General features: G+C 40.1%; 1 protein-coding gene across 1 annotated transcript in view; it reads right to left on the bottom strand.

The window, feature by feature from the left end:
- Window positions 1-23693, bottom strand: part of LOC146969862 (vasoactive intestinal polypeptide receptor 2-like) — a 104461-nt gene extending 80768 nt beyond the window's left edge. The window contains exon 1 of the mRNA XM_085805422.1: window positions 23414-23693. Coding sequence (XP_085661548.1) covers window positions 23414-23464 — 51 coding nt within the window. The 5' untranslated portion in view covers window positions 23465-23693. The remainder of the gene's footprint in view (window positions 1-23413) is intronic.

The raw sequence follows: 23693 nt of genomic DNA, 5'->3' as shown, positions 1-23693 counted from the left end.
GAGCTCAAGCCCGGTCCCCCCTGCTCCTCTCAGTCACAGACCAGCGCCCTGTGCTGGGCTGCACGGCAAAGGTGGCAGCACCAGTAACAAATTCACATAATGTGCTTCTCTGGGAATGACACAGTAGCAGACAGATGCTCCTCTCAACCAGTGCCAGTGGCTACCGCGAATCCAACGTACGTGTCTCTCTTGTTCAGTGTACTCTGCCTCTTACACAATATTCTTGAATTGAACTGTCCACATAAAAGATTGTGGTCAGGTTTATGTTGATTTAGTTGAAAAATAAAATGCCCAAAAGAAAATATAAACCAGGGGGTGGAGTAGATGAAACTGACATGGAATAACAAACATTTAAAAGCATTTGAAAGAAAAACTTACCAGTAAATGTGATGAATCATATGTTTTATTTAAGCTGCAGTTTTTCTTCTGCCGCTCTTTCCACCCAGTTGTAATTTTTTCTTTTTTCTTTTGCAGCTTCTCTTTCAGGGGCTGCTTTGCACCACAGTGGTGGCAAGTCTTGCTTGCCACGCCAATTGTCTCCTCACACAACACACATTTTTTTTGAGTTGGCATCTGGAGAAGAAACATAAATTAATAATTGGAACACTGCAGGGAGTGTCATCAACCTTATAAAACTGGTCAACACAGCAACCCAATGTGCTGGTTTTCAATGCGTTTAGTAGGCTAATATTAAGGACCTGGTCCTCCCTATTCATTTTATGAACTCAATAAATTAAAAGTTGTGGTAGCCCTAAGAAACTGAGCTCTAGTGGACATAATAAATCAAATGTCAGAATAATCATATAACCAACCAATATGCAACAGATAGCCTACCATTATCTGAAAAGAATGCACACATAGTCACAAGAAGCTGAATGGTGTCAGATGTTGCAAAAACTCCTTTGATTCTCCATCAGATTTAAGCTATTGTGATTATGGAAAATCATTTATTAATGTTACTGTTGTTGTTTTGTTTTTAACATATGTGACTAAACGTGATGCCTAGACATCATCACAGAGGTTGATATTATGCACAGTCACAGTCAGTCTGTTTAACTACCATCTTTACCTCTCATAGGCCTGAAATTTTCCACCTTAATTTTTTACAGGCATGGTGCCGATTTAGATTCATGTAACAATAATTAGCTGCCTCTTCACTGCTGTCAATATAGCGATCAAGTCGACATTTATGCTCCAGCTTCACATAATCATCGCCAAAATAAATAAAACAATAATTAAGTGTCCATTTAAACATAATAATACGTTTGTAAAATAAATAACATGGTAGGCTATATTATAATATTGTGTCAGAAAATCGACAGTTATCTACTCCTCGTCCCTTACCGTCACACGCACCGTCGTCTATAAAACATTTGTCGAAAAATATTTCGTCTAATACGAGGGATTAACGCACACATTTATAGTTTTGCACACAGTTGTGTAGTTTCATGAAAAGTCACGGTGTCCGTGCTAACTATTAGCCGGACTCAGTCGGTAAACAAATTACTTAATTAAGTATAGGCTACTAATCTCAGTTGAAACATCATTAAAACACAATAACAATGACAACCCGCAAGGACTAGTCGCACTCACAACATAGTCTTTTGTTATAAAATTAATTAATTAATAATTACTGACTACTTACCTTGGTTAGTTCATTAAGGTCGGCTACCAAATAAATCATCTGCTTTCGGTTCTGCTCGGTAAAAGTATCTGTCCGCATGTCACCGATAGGGGGTGCTTTTTGGAAACGCCAGGGCGGTGGTAAAACGCTCCACTGGGTCGTATTCGAGTGTATGGACAAACGGCATTATGGGGCGTATGAGTTGGAGGACTTGTTGGTTTTATCTTTTACCTGAAAGTCAGGACCAATGGATGACAGATACAATTGATCTGCAGATCATTGAGAACAGGCATTTTAAACTCAAAACCTATTAAAACAAAACAAAACAAAGAATTACTGCCTGTTTAGCCCCCTCAGCACAACATTTTAACATGTTTAATGGTTTCCTTTAACCTTTTAAGCACTTTTAAGTGTCTTTCAACTTATATTTTCCAGTGTTTTATAGTTTTGGCTTTCAATATTACCAGTAGACTGTTATAGCTCATTTAGAAACAATAGGGATCTAACCAAACTGTGATAATAAGTACGTTAACAGACAGTGAAATTGCATATTATACACAATAGAGTAGATATATAGATATAAAGCTGTGTTTATGGACCCGCCTCATGAGTCATGGCCAAACAGAGCCGTGTTGCACTGAACATGTGCTGTGTTGTTTACAGAGAGACATGAATCCTTGACATGTCGCAGATCGAGGAAACAAAATCGTGTTCTTCACTCGGGATAAGAGGCTTAGCGAAACCGCCTCGAGTCTAAATGTTTTATCAAACATCAACAAAAAAAGGCGACTGTGTTCCTGTAACAGATCCCCTCAGGAACGATCTCGTACAAAAGAGTTCACAGCCCCTTATCGGAGCTCAGCGTGTTTGTGGGCAGCAAAGCCTATTAGCAGACAGAACTTGCACCGTCTGTCAGATTACACAGATAGTGGAAAATGCGGTTTCCTAATTTCTTTTATCGCAGTAATCACACAGCAGGGGAGACTCTGAGCACCATGAAGCCCCACTCCCTCCGAATGCCTCCGATTCTGCCCAAATTCACTTGCAAAGACGAGTCTTATCTCGACTTCAGCATCTGCTACTGCAAAAATAAAATAAAATCATCTTTTCTTACTGAGCTCTTCAGACTGTTCAAGGTTCAGTGCCTTGCTCGAGGGCGCTCTGCAGGCGCAGGAAGGAAGGGAGGACGCTGCTCGTTTGGTTTTCTCCAGCTGGTCCTCTGGGTACCAAGGCTGCTCCTCTAACCTTCAGGCCACAGCTGCCCCAAATCTCAGTCATGTTAATAAATTGAAACTGTGTGAGGAGCCAGAGAAACGACTGCTGACCTCAGAGTCGGCCCTGAGGTGCGACCCCCAACCCTCCGCTGACTCCACCATCTGCTGCAGGCTCCACAGTGTAATGTCTTTATCATGTTCCCTTTGTTTTTAATGAAGTTATGAGTTAGTGGTCTGTTTTAACCCTTTACATTCTGCTGCTCATATTTCACACCTGTTAGGATGTGCGATTATTATATTCAGAACAGCATTATTTGTGTGTCTGCATGTTGTGTGTCTTGTGAGTACCCTCTAATTTTGTTGAAATGCCTGCAATATAATGACAATAAAGTTTGTTCAGTCATTCAATTGTTCAGAATTCCAATGCATGCATCTGAACTCCAGATCTATTTAAAAATGCATAAATATTATTTATGAGATCAATAATTTGGATGATTAATCCTTAATTGGAAAGAATGAATGACTGTTATTATTGTGTCATGCATACTCCTGTATATGCCCAGCCTGCATGGGTTTATAAGACACCAAGAAAACAAACCCAGAGCACTTCATCAACACATCAAATAAATAAGAAAACAAACAGGGGTTCAAAACCTTTATCTGAAAAAAAAAGGAAAACAACGCCAACGTTCAAAAGAAAACATCAAAAATTAATTAAACTAATTTTCCTGTCTTCTTTTCCAGGATTTAGAAATAAAACTAGCAGTCTTAAACACACTGAAATTAAACAACCACTCCAGCTTCTGCTCATCAGAGCACCAACATATTTCAGGGTTTTGTCCACAGATTTCATGAAATAATACCTCTCTCAAATCCTCATACTTGGTACAATATAAAAGGAAATGAGACTCACTTCATCTAACTCACACATTTCACATATTCTATTCTCCTCGGGAATATTCTTAAATCGACCAACCTCGATGGCCAGAGGAAGAATACCAGATCTCAGCTGTGCAACTAAAGATCTTTGACTTCTCTGTAAACGTGATGTAACATAAAATTCAGGTCCAAAGTTAGATTGAATATGCATAAATGTCCTGAATTTTGGTTTTAATAGAACAATTTCAAACCATTTCTCTTCTCTTCTGTGTCAGAGAACAAGGAGAGTGTTTTTTGTTTGTTGGTTTGTTGGTTTTACACCACTTGTTTTCTACTATCCAACAACATCATGTCCCTTTTTACCAACAACATTAAAACCATCACAATGATTAATGATTTGATATTTGTCTGAAAATGAGAATGGGAATAATATTCTGGAAATGTTGGAATTCATTATACAGTGGTGGACAAACTTTTTTTTTTCATGTCTTGTCTCACTTCCGAGTCCATGACCAGCAGATAGACACCATCCTTTCGACTGTGCGTGCAGTAACAAGGGAGATAGAGCCGTATCGCCCGTAATTAGCTTAGCTCAAACGCTGGAAGTGTACAGCAGTCAGCAGTCAGAAGCTGATTTCATTTTAGCTCTAAACTCTGTAAATATATCACTTTATCGACATTTCAAACATTTTAGGCGAGAAAGTAGCCGTTTAGATCAGCAGTGTGTCGTTAATTTGTCTAAATACCAGCTGTTTACATTTTTGTTCGGACGAATTCGGCGCTACTCAAGCTAGCCGTTGTGACCAACACACTTCCGATTACTTCCGGTTACTTTCACAAAATAAAACACCCGTTGCCCTTTACATACAGAAAACCATGACGATAGAATTTGTGCTTTTACTTTGAAATAGGAGGCTAACCTCCCCTCGATGTAGCTAGCTTGAACCAAAATAAACCGTCTTTGCTTGAACCCTCCGTTTTGACCGATCTCGTCCCGTTAGCGGCATTTGACCGCTCAAGATGCCTTACCGGAGAGTTTTGTCAGCTCTGAGACGAAGATCGGCCCGCCGGTTTCCGTTTAGAGTTGCTGAAGAGTTTCTCTGATGACTTTAGGTGGAGGCAGGCTAACACTACCCATACACTTCCAGTGTTTGAGCTAAGCTAATTAGCGACTTTAGGTGGAGGCAGGCTAACACTACCCATACACTTCCAGTGTTTGAGCTAAGCTAATTAGCGACTTTAGGTGGAGGCAGGCTAACACTACCCATACACTTCCAGTGTTTGAGCTAAGCTAATTAGCGACTTTAGGTGGAGGCAGGCTAACACTACCTATACAATTCCAGTGTTTGAGCTAAGCTAATTACAGGCGATACGGCTCTATCTCCCTCGTTACTGCACGCACAGTCGAAAGGATGGTGTCTATCAGCTTGTCATGGACTCGGGAGTGAGGCAAGACACGGAAAAAAAAATGTTGCCGTATCCCTTTAAGAGGTTTCAGTTGGCTATGCAACAACTAACCAACCAACCAACTATGCAAGTCAGTTGCTTTTTCCTTCACAGTTCTCTCTGCAGTTTCAAAACGCATATTTTCACTGTGGTAAAAACTCACAGTTAGTGTTTGTGTGTGTATTTTCGGGTCATTTTAGGAAAAGTCCAAAGAAGAACATTTGACATTTACAGTTTGTTCACTGCTGTCAAAAGTCAAGTTCGACCTGAGCAATGTGTGTGTGTGTGTGTGTGTGTGTGTGTGTGTGTGTGTGTGTGTGTGTGTGTGTGTGTGTGTCAGTAGGAACCACTACACTTGGAGCATATTTCCATGTATCGTAGGAAGGATATGAAGCATTGAGAGACGAACTAACACATTTTTGTTTTCAGCTTTAAGACAAAGAGGAAGAAAAACACAGAGTTTGGGAACAATAGACAGAGCTAATCCCATTTACAGCCATTTAGCTGATCCTCTTATCCAGAGTGATTTTACAATACAAAGAATAAAAACAACAACAATTTAAACCTGATTATAAAAAACAACACAAAGACAAAACTACACGAGTCCAACACCAAACAGAGCTGTTTCTGTTTTTATTCTATCTGCTCTCTGCTGTGTCGTGGCCCCTCATGTAATGGAAGTTGTGTTAATGTTGTTGGTAAAAACGCAGCACATGAAGAATCGGAGCACTACGCTTTAATCAGAGTGGGTCACGCCTCGCTTCGCGCTCCCTGCCCTAAATACAAAGACAACAAACAGCTTTCCAAAATGAGATCCCTTTGAACAGACCAAAAAGAAAAAAGAAAAACAGATTACATCTACCCTCACTGATATTAAATTAAATATGTAACATGGGAAACTTTAAAGCTTTGCTCATGTTTCATTATCTTTCTGTCTTTAATGATCATTATAAGCAGCCAGAGGACGTGGATCAGTGTGTTTTACTGACTCTATTGTACTTTCATTGATCTACTCAGATCTGTTACTGTACGTTTAACCCCATTTGAGATGTTATGTTATATTATAGTATACACCCAGGCTCGGGGAGTAATGGACGACATGTGTAATCCATTACAGTACAGAAAAAAATTACCTGTACTGGTATATTTGATAAAAATGGGGATTGGTTGACAGAAAAATAAACAAAGGGCGTACCACAAAAACACTATGCAAACAAAATGTACAAAACAAATACGTTGTATTCTCAAAAAGGAGTCAGAAAAAGTCAAACTTAATTGGTCCCACATCTCCATACATTAAAACATGATAAAAAAGAATCTGCTTCCTCTCAATTACTGTTGAGAAATTGTCTGAACTTGTATCTTTTAATGTTTTCCGTCACTTCCTAAAGGTCCGACAACAAAAATCAATTGAGCGGTGCCTTTGCTGACCAACCTTGTCACCATGACCCCCTTGCTCCTTGCACTTTTGTTTAAACCTCTACTGTATTATGGCCCTATTTATTATAATGTAATATTGTAATGTATTTTGTATTTTATAATGTTGACGACGTGTGCTGCTGCCCTCTTGGCCAGGTCGCCCTTGAAAATGAGATCTCGATCTCAACGGGTCTTTTTACCTGGTTAAATAAAGGCTAAATAAATAAAAAAAATTAGCCTGTAAACGTATTAAATAAATATACATGTCTTCTCCAAAAGTGCAACAATAGTAACCACAAACATTTACTTCATTCCTTTATGATTCATCAGTATTACATCTTTATATTTCCATTTAAACTGATTCATACTTGATTTATTTCCACTTCAGATCCGTTCAATAGTCTCACCCCACTCACAGATTTGCAACACATCTTATAGGAACACACTTTAAGAGTTAAGATTACTCCTGAAGTTGTAACCTCCCATCCTGATTACTGAACAGTCTCTGTCTATTTCCTGGTAAAAGGTTATTTCTATGGCTTTTTGTGCTGTTGCATACTCTACGGTGTCAGACAGTACATTAATACTGTAAAAACAGTGAGTAATGAATAATGAATAATCCTTATTGCACGCTTTTGAAGAATAATTAGTGGACGTAGTTTTACCAGGATTACATTTTTAAAACCAAACAGTACAATGCAGCAGATATCGGCACTAATAGCAACACTTTACAACACAACACCACAACAAACCAACACATGAAATGAGTTTGTCATCATTGTATTTTACTTTGAAATTTACCGGACAAACATAGCGTTTGACTGCCTGTTTGGAGTGATCGTATCTACACGGATTGATGCGTGATGGCTGCATAATATTCTTAATTCGCATGTTTGGTATTGAAATAATCCAAAAGTAATGCAATACAGTACTTTAATTTAGAGTAAGTTACATTTTTAAAGTAACCCTCCCATCCCTGAGTCGACCATATAAAGATGTGACAGAAACCCAAGAAGCCAGACATTAATCCACTTCCTGGTCTGATAATAAATCATGTATTAAATGAATTAATGATGTGATATCTCTATAAAATCATTGGTGTCAGTGCATTAACAGACGGTGATCATAACCAGGAACGTCATCTATATTTGACAATAATCAATAATATATCTAAGCTTTAATCTGTGCCTCTCCCTCTCATAAACCTCCTCGTAGCTCGCACTCGGCTCGGTTCAGATGCCTGTACGGTGAATTATTCATCCTGAGTTCATTCATGTTTTCTTTCTCTTATTACAGTTTCATCTCAGCACATCGCTCTAATTTTGACCTTGTGGTTTTATTTACACGTCAACACGTCACTCTAAAATTAGATTAGATCCTTAAAACAAAACCTGGAGCGAAGCTTAATGCCCCATTAGTCATTTTTTGTTTTGTTTTTAACCTTCAGTCAGTCAAATGACCGTGCATAATGTGTAGCTGTTGCTTGGAGTGATGAAAACCTGGAGACCTGCCACCCAATTATGTCTCTGCAGAGCTCTCGGGCTTGTCTCTTCTCTCACTGTTGTGTGTTTTTGTCTTTTTTTTCTGCCAGCTGTGGCAGTGAACCACCTGTCCAGCATCAAAATGACACACACAGACACACACACAGCCAGAGGAACGTGGAGCAGCTGAAGGGTCAGGGATGTTTCCTCAGGAGACTGATGTCGAGCTGCTGGTCAGAAAACACTGCGGTTTGCCAACATGGCAATCACAACAACTTTTATAACAGGATATTTAGTCAGGGCCATGTGTGTGTGTGTGTGTAGTAGTCGAGGTGGTCAGGAAATAAATAACTACTCTTAAAGTAGCACTTTCACAAATACAGCAGTAATAGCAATAAAAAAACTTAAATAAGTCCAGGTGAGCTATAACTATCTGTAGAAAATATAACCAACGGTGTAGTGCCTACTTTTTGTTATGAGACAAGCCGGCCTGATATCTGATACGCTGCACCACCGGCCCCATCTAGTGGCCAAACAAAGAATTTGAATTTGCGATAATGGGTTTAAGATACACTTAAAGATGCACTTTTTGAAGTCTTTGGGCGAAAAAAAGCTAATTTCTGAACCTTCTCTGACACAGCATGGTTAGCCTAGCCTAGTCTAGCCTAGCCTGGATGTAGCGGTGCCTCCAGCTGACTGAGCCATGTCTCCACCCCTTTCGTTCAGTCATAAAATCAAACATCACACCCGGTCACACCCACAATCAGCTATCGCTCCAATCACCAAGGCCATAGCCTACTCAACCCTGTATCCAAAATATACCCATTCACTCACCTGTAGCGCACTTTTGGTGTTCTGATGTGTGCCTACCTGCCACGGGAACGTAAGAGCACTCGTGTTGTGATTAAAAGTCTGAAGTGAGACATGTCAGATCTTAAAGGGACATTGTGGCGTAAGTTTAACCCATGCTCTAACGCACCGTGAGACCGAGTAGAACCTCCCCGTCCAGAGATCAAGTTTTCCGACTGTAAACTTCTCTAGTTGTAGCGACTTCAGCACAGACAGATAGAAAAACACTGCTGTCTTTGTAGCCACGAGCCAACCGCCATCAAAAAAGCCGCTTATAGCCACAAATGATGCTCAGAACAGTAACAAACTTCATCAACAGTACAAACAGGGTCCCAGCCCATAATACGAGGCATCAAACACCTGCTAGCTTTGCCTGGTTTCTATTGAAAAGAGACAAAACACAACTCACCCACTCTCCTCCAGCCGCTCACTACTAATGCAGAAGCCCTGACAAGTCGATTACCGAATTGTTCCTATCTGTTTCTAACAATAACTAGCGAGTGTTGACAGGAAAATTAACTGAGTTGAGTTGTTCAAACTATCACAGTCAGCACAGCGCGCTGCATTTTTGGAACTAAACGTCAATGGACTCCTTGCTTTTCTACTGCATTCGGTAATCGACTTGTTAGGGCTTCTGCATCAGTAGGAAGCGGCTGGAGGAGAGTGGGTGAGTTGTGTCTTCGTCTGGGTTACATTGTCCCTTTAAAAGGTCAAAAGTGCTCCAATGGGTCCTGCACTGGAAGCTGGTCAATCTTTTAAGTAGCTACTTGATTCAATGCAATACTCTACTGTCACTGTCATCATGAAACAGTTATAAATGGCAAGATGCCATTGGAGCATCTTTGTACTGGTGTAGAAGTATTAAAAGTGCCGCCAATTATCAAATCATATCCACAATATGAACTTTGGTCTATTTAGCTCATCAAAACAACAGTAACACCCATTGCAGGCTCAGTTGTCTTGCACTTGGACAGGCTCCAAGCTCCACTTGAGGTACTGTATGTCTCTGGAAGGTCCAGACTTCAGTACACCACAGGTTGCCATACTTCATTTCATCCTGCCAGTCATCTCTACCTAAATCTGTGCCCACTTTACGATTTGTATCTGCCAACTGTCAGAGGAACTGGGCCGGTCAAGAAAATGCTTCAATCTACCAATAAACAAACTGTGCAGAACATTTGACTTCATCTCAACCACCATCCAGACTTTGTTCCTCTTTAAAGTTGGTAAAAGAAAAACAAAAAAACAAACTCTCTCAAACCACAGAAGGAAAAAAAAAGTTCAGTCCCTTCAATATAGAGAAACCAGGTTGGAGTTTTTCTCCGCTGCATCAAACTGACAGCAGGGGCCCGTATCGCCACAAACCCCCGGTAAGTGATAAATGAAGACATTTCCATATGAGAGGGAAGGCGGGTGCAGATTTCCATTCCCCTGCTCTGTGACCACCTCGAGTCACAGGTGACTCATCCAATTTGTTTCCCTGAAAACACCAACGAGCAGCACAATTATCACCCTAGCTGCGCCGTTCATCAAAGTGCAGCTCACAGCTTCCGGCTCATTAGGCCTCGGTTCTACTTTGACGTGTCGGTCGCCGGTTGCCAAACGGACAAATGTAAATATGTCCCTTTACACGACACAATGGGTTTATCAGGTTTCACATGCTTTGATGGCTTTGGCTTTGTTATGCAGTTCTATGTTGCTGTTAGGTTGTGATATACTGGTACGACATAAGATATGTGACTGCCCGTTGTGTTCAGGTAGGCAAATGTTACCATTTTGCGAGTTTCCAGATATAAAACTCTGTGAAAGCAGATTTTTTTTTACCCCCGCTACATTTTTCACATTTTAGTGAAATGTTATGGCAATAAAACTTCAAAGTGTTGCTTATATCTTCTGTCTATTTTGGAGCAATGTAGGCTCGAAGCAGCGTTTCAGTCTCGCTTTCCATTTTTGTTGTTGTGTCTTTTTACAGAGAGGGTGTGTGTGTAGGTTTGATCGCTGCCGGGGTGGGAGTTCAGATGTTGTTTTTTACTTTTGTGCTGATGCCTCATCATTCAAATTCTAGGATAATGTAAGCAACTTATAGGATGAATTATCGCCCCGACTCGCGCTGGGAGCATAATGGTGTGGGTGTTGGTGTAGGTTTTGTGGATGCTGAGGCTTCCTATTACTGTTGATCCCTCTGGAGGTGGACATACCTGCTCTCATCCCCCCCTCCCCCTCCTCATATCCTCTATCAGCCCTGCCAGCTCTCTGTGTAGGCACTCTTTATAAATCTAATACCACCAGAGATGCTTACAACCAATCCTGTGTATGGGAAATTAAAAAAAGCTAAATTTTTGAAGGTGAAATTATTCCATAACATGAAAATTGGAATTTGAAAGGTTGAAAGTGTAATCTACTGTACTGAAAAGTAGGATTAAAACATTTGACATTAAGATTTGAATGTCTAAAATAATGACTTCACTCTTTTCAACACTCAATTCAACACTTTGCTTTCAGAGTTTCCACTCACTTTTGAACTCACTCTCTCACATTTGCAAGACCATTAGAGGTCTTAGATTAAATTTAAATCTCCTAAATGGCCAAATTACCTGCCCGAAGATGAAATTCAGTATTGTTTAATCATCAAAGTGCTGCTCTCAAACTGCTCAATGAAAGGTTCCTCATGAATAAAGTTAGGTAGCTCCATACAGTATAAAGGTAGATGTTTGTGTTAAAGCTCCATACAGTATAAAGGTAGATGTTTGTATTAAAGCTCCATACAGTATAAAGGTAGATGTTTGTATTAAAGCTCCATACAGTATAAAGGTAGACGTTTGTATTAAAGCTCCATACGGTATAAAGGTAGATGTTTGTGTTAAAGCTCCATACAGTATAAAGGTAGATGTTTGTATTAAAGCTCCATACAGTATAAAGGTAGATGTTTGTATTAAAGCTCCATACGGTATAAAGGTAGATGTTTGTGTTAAAGCTCCATACAGTATAAAGGTAGATGTTTGTATTAAAGCTCCATACAGTATAAAGGTAGACGTTTGTGTTAAAGCTCCATACAGTATAAAGGTAGATGTTTGTATTAAAGCTCCATACAGTATAAAGGTAGATGTTTGTGTTAAAGCTCCATACAGTATAAAGGTAGATGTCCATGTGTAGTGTGATTATAAAGCAGCTCTAGGTTCTATATTAATACTGTGAAAGTATCAAAGCCTCAGTCCACAGAGAAATGCACACAGCCTGTATTCAGAAACTGAGCCTTAAAACCAGCCATCAGGACTTCCTGTCACTTTGTGATGTCACAACAAAGCCCCGCCCCCTCACCACCTGGACCCACCATCATTTTGTTTTTGTTTGAACACAACACCAAGCAAAGGTTTGTGTTTCCTGAATACTGAAGCTCTTTAATCTGACTTTTCCCAAGCTACATTAGTGGGATAGACTCTGTCACAAATGATTGGCCTGGCGGTGCATCTATCAGAAAGCAATCGGCCAATCAAATGCTCGGTTCAAAATACTGATGCAATGAAACCTACACTGAGATGGGTTTAATATCTCTTAAAACCACAAATAAAACCTATCGACAACTCAGCCCATAGATGTGTCAGTCAGTTGAACCAACCCAGAGCCTTTAAGGTTAAAGGACCAGCGTGTTGGATATAGTGGCACCTAGTGGTGAGGTTGTGAACTGCAACCACATGAACCATCTCATGTAATGAGAAAATATTTGTCTTGTCCAAGAAAAATGAGCAATAAAGCATGGCTGATAAAAACAGAGTTATTTCCAGATGATTATACACAAATGAAAACATAATTGTGGATATCTATAACCCCCCTCACCCCCTCTGGCTAAATCCTTCTCAGCGGTCCTTTAACGGCTAATTACCACCATCAGCCTCCTGCTGCTCTGTAACAAAGGTTCTGACCTTCTCCATCACATCACCAAGTGTGTGTTTAACCTCTGGACACTTGTTGCAGACATGCACAGTCTGACCCTTTCCCCTCATTACAGCGCTCTGTGTGTGTGTTTTTTCTATTTTTTATCTCTCAACTCAGACGCGAGACTGAATCTCACTTGCATGCTTCAAGATTTCAGCCTGGAAAACATCCAAGCACACAGCTGGAAATCTGGCCAATGATTCAGCCCTTAGAGGAGAACAGCAGGCTGCGAAGAGCCAGTCTTCAGCATGCACAGATTGTGTGTAATATATATATATATATATATATCATGGATTTATGGTGTTAGAATCTAGCAGATTTTCTAATCGCCGTTCTGTGTTAAAGGGATAGTTCATCCAAAATTGAAATTTCATTCATTATCTACTCACCCTCATGTCGACTAAGGGCTGGGAGAAGTTTCAGAGTCCTCCGTGGCTTCTCTGAGTTACAGGGGGTCTCGGTGTAGCAGTGCATGTCCATATAACGGTTGCAAATGGATACCAACTGTCTTCGTGACAAAAAGACACACCAAAAAACATCCAGATACCTCCATGCTGCTCGTATGTAATGTCCGTCTTGTATTGAAGCCCCGAAATGTGAAATTGTCCCGAAAAATTTTAATAAGTCTATATTTCAAGCTTGTTTTGTAGTGGAAGCTCCTCTTCCCGGTTCGTCAAATTTGGACAAACCAGGGTCTGTCCTCTTCCCAGTTCGTCCAAATTTGACGAACCGGGAAGAGGAGCTTCGAGAAGCTTCCGCTACAAAACAAGCTTGAAATATAGACTTATTTAATTTTTTGCATTTCGGGGCTTCAATACAAGACGGACATTACATACGAGCAGCATGGAGGTATTTGGATGTTTTTTGGTGTGTCCTTTTCTTACGAAGACAGTTGGTATCCATTTGCAACCGTTATAATGGACATGCACTGCTACGCCGAGACCCCCTGTAACTCAGAGAAGCCACGGAGGACTCTGAAACTTCTCCCAGCCCTTAGTCCACATGAGGGTGAGTAGATAATGAGTGAAATTTCAATTTTGGGTGAACTATCCCTTTAACCTCTTTTTTTCTTTCAGTTTACTCCACAAACATTTTCCAAACCCACGTTAAAACAATAAATCTGCCTCCGAAATGAAAACACGCACAGACTGAAAATGACTGATGATTGTCAGCAGGTTTACGCTCCGTCGGCCACGAGAGCAGCAGAGTGAGTGGATGTGAAGCTTCTCTATCGACACGTGGATCAGAGCAGCAGCAGCAGCAGCACAGCGAGCGTCGTCGTTACCAAGACTCGGAGGAGGGGGAAGATGTTTTGATAAAGGCCTCCGGGGGATTCTCAGGCTCTATAGTTTATTTGACTTTCTCTTTGATCAGGCTGATTTAAAGGGATAGTTCACCCAAAATTCAAATTTCACTCATTATCTACTCACCCTCATGTCGACTAAGAGCTGTGAGAATTTTCAGAGTCCTCCGTTCCTCCTCTGAGTTATGGGGGGGTCCGCGCAGCAGTATTTGTCCATATAATGGCTGTGAATGGATACCAACTTTCTTCGTCCAAAAAGACACACCAAAAACCATCCAAATACCTCCACGCTGCTCGTCTGTAATGTCCCTCTTGTATTGATGCAAAAAAATTTAATAAGTCTATATTTGAAGGTTGTTTGTTGCGGAAGCTCCCAGTGTCTCGGTTCACTGCTCTTCATGTGTCATTTGCACTGACCGGCGGAACAATTTCTCATGTCGAGGCTTCAATACAAGAGGGACGTTACAGACGAGCAGTATGGAGGTATTTGGATGTTTTTTGGTGTGTCTTTTTGGACGAAGAAAGTTGGTATCCATTGACCATCGTTATATGGACAAATACTGCTGTGCTGACCCCCCCGTAACTTTCTCACAGCTCTTAGTCGACATGAGGGTGAGTAGATAATGAGTGAAATTTGAATTTTGGGTGAACTATCCCTTTAATTTTGTAATTCTGTAACTCATCTGCCGTGTGGAAGAAGTGTGCGGCGATAGTGTTCCTTCATTCTGCTCAAAGAATATGTGTAAGTTGATTTTAGTTACAGTGTGAAATTCTCCGTTGGCAGTGATAAGCAAATAAATGAACGTTATGAGCAAATTAGCTTTAACCTGAAGCACATGAAAGGGATTATACATGCTACACACCGCTCAGACTGTTTCCCTGTGTTCCTTATTTTCCTAATTGGCATTAAGAGATTATCCAAAAACGGAAACCTGTGAATTTTCTTCTTTTTTTTTCATCTTCAGTCTGTATCTTTAATCACTAAATTGCTTCACGGTTGTTTCAGCTCAGCGCCTGCCAGACAGCACCTGTCAGTCAAACACTGAGAGCTTTGATGTCTACTTGTGTGGATTTTCTGAGGATAGTGTGAGTGCATTAGAGTTGGAGACGGTGCGGCGGGATAACCACCTCTTTATTTAAATTTCACTGTCTCACCCAGAGCGCATGCTAGAAGCTTTTCCCTCACCTGGTTTGCTTCTCGGCTCATGCAAATGGAGCCGCTCTGAGTTCTGATTAAAGTTTCACAAACATTAAAGTTTTACAGTTTGAAACTTCACGACTAAAAGACGTATAATCGACCTTATGTGGCGTTCACACAGTCCATAGCTAATAATAATAATGATGATAATAAGGGGGAAAACGCTTTCTTTTACAGAAGTCTGGGACAAGCAGACTGTTTCACATGGTGAAAGAAAAAGAAAACTGCGTCTGGAAACTCATCTTCCTATACTTTTCTTAGAGGTTTGAATCTGTCTGAACTTCAACCCTGGATGCGTTGCGTCTCCGATCCCGTCTCTTAAGTCCAGAGCATTTGGAGACTCGAGATCATGGGAGAATGACAAATTATCGTGATAACAGCCGTGTATAAAATGAGATTAACATGTAAACCACTTTTAACATGTAAACCACTTTGCCCCTCTGAGGTTGATTTACCGTTCAACGTTATTCTGTGTGGTTTTCCACATCCATGATTATTATTTTTCTTCCTCCATGACGTTCTGTGAGCTTTCAGACCATCTGACTGGTTGACAATTTGTAGCTTGTGCCAACTGATGGTGAAAGTGATGATTTTACGATCTAAAGTTTGTCCATTGTGTTTTAGTTTGAAATTTACTGGATGCTCGCTCGGTGCTTTTGATTTCCTGTGTGGGGCGATCTTATCAACGTGAATTGATGCGTGATGGCTTCGTGTTTTGGGAAAAATACACCTGCTGCATATTTGTGCAGACTGGGATTGACTGGAGATGGACCAGAGGTTGAAATGCATTTGAAAATGCACTGAAATGCATTTGAATTGCATCGAAATGCCTTTGCAACTGAAACGGAGCGGAGACGTTGTTGGTAATTTGGGGTTCTATATACACGTAGCTGCACATCTGACATCACATATGGTCACATTCTGTTTTATAGTTTATACGCGCACACTAAACTGGAGTTTTCCCAAATCTCCACAGTTTTTCAGAAATAATCCTTTTCAGTGAACAAAAAAAACAAGTTTTCGTGTGGATTAAAAGAGAAAACATACATGGCCTCTTTAGATTTGTGATGTATGAAACTGTGGCTGTCTGAATTATGAGGCTGTCATTGGTTCAAGGTTGAAACACTCAAACACTCAGTCCTGATGCTGATTATTATTTCACTCATGTGTAGTGAAAAACACCATATGGACGTTATTATGGTGATAACAGCCTCATTTACACTGGAGGGGTCTTTAATCAAATCCCAAATGTGTATAACTCTTTTGGAAACTCTATCTAGACTAGTGGCACTGGTTCCCAACCTGTGGTTTGGGGCCCACTGGTGGGTCACAAAGGTATTGCAAGAGGACAAATCTTTAGCAAAAACGTGCAATCTGGTGCAAAAATATACAAACAAGATGTTGTCATGATCTTCTTGATCTTTTTTTAAGTGTTTTTATATCAAAACCTATCCATGTGATAAACCAATGACAGGACCTTTTATGTTGTCGAGCTGGTTTTCACCAGTTAAAGAGTTAAAATGGAAGAAAATCAAGCGACCTGTTAGCCTGACAAACCAGACTATATCATTAAAATGTCTAGTCTGGCAAAGACTCAATCCAGGGGGCGGGATGAAAGCTGTCTTTCAAACTCATTGACTGCACGCAATAGGGTAGCGCTACGACCAATCAGAGCAAAGAGCAGGATGACGTAGATTAAACTTTTCCCATATCCCGTCGGCAAAACACCAAATACATCCTTCTTCGAAATGAATGACTTCAGTGTAGTTTCTTGCTCAACTTTAAAGAAAACGACAAGTTTAATTCTTGATGCCAACGCCGATTCAAACGATTCCTTTGCCAAAGCCATCTTGTCATGTTTTTCGCCGTCGCAAGTATGTCGTCATCGCGTTAAGCCCGCCCAACGACTCTCTACACAGATAGAGCGCTGTGATTGGTGAACACAAACGGTGTTCGAGACTCAAAAAGTTCCTATGGCTTGTTTCTAGACCCACCTATGGAGCAAATATATTTGCTGCCGCTAGGGTGTGTCTAGATTTCTAGGCTAGCGACCTGTATCTTCCACTTCCACTGCACTTTGAAGGTCTGGAAAAAATTATATTATAGCGAACAATGGAACTGTGTATTTTTTTTCACGAAAAACCTCTTTTAGGCCGCGAAAATAGGCCGTTTCTTTGGGTCCATTCACAACAATGTATGTTGTAAATCTCTGGGCAGGGCTATTATGGGCTGGCGTTGCTAACGGGAGGAGTGCAGAGAGTCTTCTACTGCAATTAAAGTACTTAGGGGCTATTTGTAGATCATACAACCCCACTTTAAAAAAAATGCTACTATCCCTTTAAGAAGTGGGCAGTGGGCACTGAACAATATTTTAACTTTCATTGTCGTCAATTTGCACAAAGCTTTAAAGTTTATTTTGTTCAGACTTTAGCCGCCACAGACCGACACAAAGAGACAGAGCGAGAGAGAGAGGTATAAAATACAAAACATTTTGCTGCTGCAGTTGGGAGGAAACCAAACGCTGCACCACGGTTCACAAATTCATCTGAAATTGACCCAGAATCTGAAAGTAAACATAATTGAGCTGCAGATCTTATTATGGTTTTCCAGGATGCCGCTGTCCGTCCTGACTGGCACACATAATGGACTTATGCCTCTGTTTCTTACACTCCAACGTTGAGTTACAAAAGAAACAGATTTCGTCAAATCTTTTGCTCCAGTGATTTAAACTAGGAGAGTTTTACTTTCAGAAAAGCCTCCAATTTCTCCGACTGTCAGTCACCTCTTTTTTTTTTTTACCTCTGCAGACAATGAAGCAGGATTTTTACCAACAGGTGCCCCAGATGCTTTAAATGACTCTATTGAAACTGCATTAAGTCCTGAAACTCCATCAATACTGAAAGTTTTCAGGCGGTGAATCATTCTTAACTTTTCTGCATTTCATTTATATTTTTTTCTTCCACCATGCTGGATCATCATGACAATTTTGAGCTTTATCCCTACCTACAATACAGTAGCTACTGCGTTTCACAGGAACGCCATTAATGTTCAGAGGCTTGTCATTGTTGTTCCAGGTTACAAAAACACACAGGTAATGGAAAAAAAAACAGGATTTCTCTATTTTCATTCCTGAATGAAAACACATATTTTTTTGCCAGATGTCTATTAACACTGTTATCTATAAATAATAATAATAATCATGAAAAAAAAAAAGACGTGCCAGCGCCGGCTGAATCCAGCCCTGAATCCGGTACCTCCTGTTCTGCCAGATAATATCAGACAGAATCAACACAGATGACCTGGAGTTGGCTGCTTTTTTCTTTCTTTTTTTCCAGCAGCTCTGCTTTGCTTATTCTTCATGCTCCCGTCAGAAAATAGCACCATCCTGCAGCCCACACTCACACAGATGAACATCATATGTATGGGCAGCCCGTCCACACACTTAGACTACAACATAACAAATGAGCTCTTAAAGGGATAGTTTATCCAAAATTCAAATTTCACTCATTATCTACTCACCCTCATGTCGACTAAGGGCTGTGAGAAGTTTTCAGAGTCCTCCGTTCCTTCTCTGAGTTACGGGGGGGTCCGCCCAGCAGTATTTGTCCATATAATGAATGTGAATGGATACCACTTTTCTACGTCCAAAAAGACACACCAAAAAACATCAAAATACCTCCATACTGCTCGTCTGTAACGTCCCTCTTGTATTGAAGCCCCGACATGAGAAATTGTTCCAAAATAAATTAAATAAGTCTACATTTTAAGCTTGTTTGTAGCGGAAGCTCCCGGTGTCTCAGTTCACTGCTCTTCCTGTGTCAGTGCAAATCTCTCGTGATTTGCATTGACCGGCGGAACAATTTCTTATGTCGGGGCTTCAATACAAGACGGACATTACAGACGAGCAGTATGGAGGTATTTGGATGTTTTTTGGTGTGTCTTTTTGGACAAAGAAAGTTGGTATCCATTCACAACCATTATATGGACAAATACTGCTGCGCGGACCCCCCCGTAACTCAGGCTGTCTTTACACTGCAGGCCTTGATGCCCAATTCCGATTTGTTGCCTATATCCGATTTTTTTGACGGTCTATTTACATGTTCTATCAGAAGTGACCCAGATCTGATAATCTGCATTTACACCTGTTGTGCTTGCATGTGACAACCCGCTGGAAATAAACTAGTGATTTCAGGAAATTGTCACGTAATAATATAATATTTTTAAACAAAGGTGAGTCTGGTGTTCAGAGTTTATATCCAACACGTCACTTACAAAGTGAACGTTACAAAGTAACGTTAGTGAAGTGGCTGCGTGGAGCGGAGCTGCTGTGAGATGAGCAGCTGAGTGACGGTGACGTTGTGCCACCGTTTGATCCTCCGTCGCTCACGTCGTGAGGACGGGACAGCCTCACACATTTGTATACAATGTCTGTTTTTCCTCTCTTGATTTCATATCGGCTCGGTTCAGTTTTTGCCGGTAGGAAAACCTGAAATCTGGTGTTTATCTTGCATTCCCTCGCTTGCCCTCGTATCGATCCGCATAGAAATGAATGTTACTGTAGTGGCTATATGAAAACAAGAACTAGTGAGGGGGGAAAAAACAGACGCGCGGACACCACAAAAATTATTTTTTTATTTATTTAAACCTTTATTTTAACTCGTTGGTCATTGAGGTTTCCCTCATTTACAGGGACGGCGAGTTTATTAAACACTGTAACGCCTGTGACAGTGATTACAGCTGGCCACAGCTGGCCACGGTAGTCCAGCTCAGCCCCACATGTCAATCACGGGCTACAGAGGTTCAGCGAGACGCGTGAGCACGTGAATTAATATTATCATTGATGACGTATGACACGCATTGCCAGGAGAGATCCGATCTGTCTGTTTAGACTGCAGACGCATTGGCAGAGATCCGATTTGTATCTGATTTATTTCCACATATAACAGGGGCCTGAATCTGATCTGGCAATATCCGATTCAATGTGTATTTGTCCCGTTTACATGTTCATGTTACAGATCCGATCTGAGCCACTTGAGAGGAAAAAATCGGAATTGGGCCACTTGAACCGTGCAGTGTAAAGACAGCCTCAGAGAAGGAACGGAGGACTCGAAAATTCTCACAGCTCTTAGTCGACATGAGGGTGAGTAGATAATGGGTGAAATTTGAATTTTGGGTGAACTATCCCCTTTAATTTATCCCTGACATTAACAGTCTATACAGATGTGATGTATAGACTGTAATACATCAGTCAGAGTTGTTGTGCTGCTCCCATCTGGCTGCTGTTATAGGTCACCGACCTGGAGAAGGGTCAAATTCAGCAGGAGCTTTGTCCCCTCCACTATAACAGATCAGTGAGTCGCTAAATGTGTGTTTTGTTTATTGTTATATGTGGGTGATGTATTCATAATGTGTGTATGTGTATCTGTATCTGTATGTTGTTGGTGAAATGTGATGTGTGTGTGTGTGTGTGTTTTCACTGCCTGTATCCATGTTCACCTGTCTATTCATCATCCCACTGACCTTTGACCTCCGCCCACCTAACAGCACACATCCACACAGCCCATTTACTAAGTGCATGTGAAAGGACCGGTGGGGAACAAGCATGAAATACATACACTGTATATGCATCACATTACATACTGCAACTGTAGTCAGCAGTCAAATAAACTAAATGAATACTCATTAATTTAACAATTAATATTCATATGTGGGCAAAACTAAAACCAAAAAAGTGAAAAGTACCGTCAGCATTTCCAATAGCTTCAATCTTCTTCAAGTATCAATGAAAAGCAATGAATCTTCACACCGGAGAGGCTGAAATCTTCTGTTTAATGAATTAATACTGATGTTGACTTTTTATTTTTATCAATTGACAAATCCATCAGCTGTTTCAACTGTTTCAGCACCACCCAGTGGGAGGATGTGGATAAACTCTCCCACCACCAACACCGAGTGAAATCAGATTACTTTACATAATAATTTGCAGGATGAAGGTTAATATTTTAATATATTGCTGCTATCACTGAGACACAGTGAATGTGAGGGAAGTGGAGCATTAAACTCCAGTAAATGAGCTGTCCGACCCATTCAGACAAAAAAAAACAAAAAAACTCCAAACCCTGAACACATGCACCCGAATCTGTTCCTCCTGAAGAAGCGAGACGATGGCGGTCAGTATAGGTAACACTTTGTGACCACTAGATAAACTTTTTCACAAGGAAAAGTTCCATACATCTTTATATTATTATATTATACGCAATGGAAAATGATCTGCTGTTCCTATAAAACCAAGCTAGACACTAATTTACAAAGTAAGTATAACAGTATAAGTGTAATATCTATAGGTACAGGTACACTATGAGAACATTAATCTCCATTGACCATATCTGGAATCTACTGTGAGATTAAAGGAATAAAGGCAACGTCTGGATGTCTGCGGGTACTTGGGAGCAGCGGTGTGTTCTCAGGTTAGGTAAATTAAAGCACATTGGGGTTTTTCTTTTTTTCTTTTTTGGGGGGGTGACGTGAACATTTTGACAGCGGCGGTCTGCTTTTAGTCAAAGGAGGCTTATGGGAAGAGAGACAGAGAGCACTTCCACTGTTTATCCTGTGGGGAGGATCAACACGGGGAAAAGAGCAGATGATCATGAGTGAGGGAGCGAGGGGGGAAAAAAAAGTGCGATAATAGCTGGAGGGATGAATCCACAACAACAACAAGGAGACAGTGGGAGATTATTTCCCACAAATTATCTTAATTAATGAAAACAGAAAAGCCAAGGGGCCAACACAGATGCCTTTCACATTTATTTATATATATTTATTCCAACAAGCTATCACTTAATGCTCATAGCAACTGATACTAATCAATCTTACATTTGTTTTCTCAATTCAATAAAATGAGTTTAGATTTTAACAGGTTTATTATGATATAAAACAGAAAAAAACACAGAATATCCTCTAATTAAAGACGCTGGGAGAAGGAAAAGTTTTGCATTATTGCTTGGAAAATTGCTGAAAGACAATTGTTGATTGAAATGTCAAAAATGATTATTATTTTTTTTTTTTTTGCCGATTGCCTTTAGCCCTTAAATCAACTTTTTCCTCAGATTGAATGTTACATTTCTTGTATTTGTGGGACTATGGTTTTAAAAAGTTCTTGTTAATTGATTGGTTGATTAGTTTTAGTAAGAGTAAGTGTAGTTTGTTTGTTAGAGCAGTTGCACCTCTGGTAACAGTTACTCAGATTAAATTCACTTCAGCTAATCAATCAGTCAAAAATCATTTAATAGGGTAAAAATAAAAAATGTTCTTTTAATGATCTTTCCTTTGGGATGTAAACATTTAGATTTTTTTTTTCTTCAATGATATGATGAATATCTTGGACTCTTTGATTAAACCAGTAAAATCTGAATGACAACAATAAACACATTTCTGTCACAGTTTTGGTTTTTGATGTTAAATGCAAGATGGAACAACAGAAGAACAGCAAATACTCAATACTCAAATAAATTACTTTGTGCTTCAGTGATCAATCGATTATCAGAACTGAATCGGCTCATCAGCTCAGCTTTAAACAGGACGTTTGGAGATGTTACTTTGGGCTGGGATGGATTATTACGACCTTTTATCTGACATTTTATAAACCAAATAAATCAAGAAGACGATGAGACAGTGTGATAAGTGATAATGCTGAAAATAATAATATCATGATTGTAGGATATTTTACACTAAAACAGAAGAAAATCAAATGACTTAAAGTAAAATAACTCACACTTATGTACCAGAAAGGTCAAGTTTACGTGATTAAAAGATTATTGTTGTGAATATTAATCAATATAAAATCAATATAAAGTAAATGTGATGTCTCAACATTGTGTCTGCAGTTGAATTCCTACTTTTATCACCTTGAAAACACGTGTTGACACTTATCTAAAAGGAATCCAGTTTTTCTCACACTGGCATCCCCAGCTAGAGAATATAATTGATTTTCATTATGATTTGGTTTGTTTTTCGATTCTTTTGATGGAATAATTTTAACCGTGACGGAAGAAAACAGGAAACACTCACCAGGAGTGGACACGTCGAGAAACACAAGGTGAGGAAGAACAAACTTCTCATCTTTAACCCTCAGGTATAGGAGACGCTGGTTAAAACAGGAGCACTGGACTTCATTTAAACTCCACTGCAGAGTTGTTCATGCTGGTGACAGGATCTGTGCAGCTTTTTAATTCCATGAAGCAAAAGAAGAAAAAGAAGAAGTATGGAAATAAAAGAGAAGAGGAGAAGAAAAGAAAAACCCAGCCGATGATGTCCTGTATCCACACTGGTCGCTTCCACTGAGCTGAAT

Source organism: Trachurus japonicus, chromosome 17 (assembly GCF_045865225.1).
Source record: "Trachurus japonicus isolate A0001 chromosome 17, Traja_1.0".
In the NCBI taxonomy this organism is placed as follows: Eukaryota; Metazoa; Chordata; class Actinopteri; order Carangiformes; family Carangidae; genus Trachurus; species Trachurus japonicus.
This window is presented reverse-complemented; position numbering and strand designations above follow the sequence as displayed.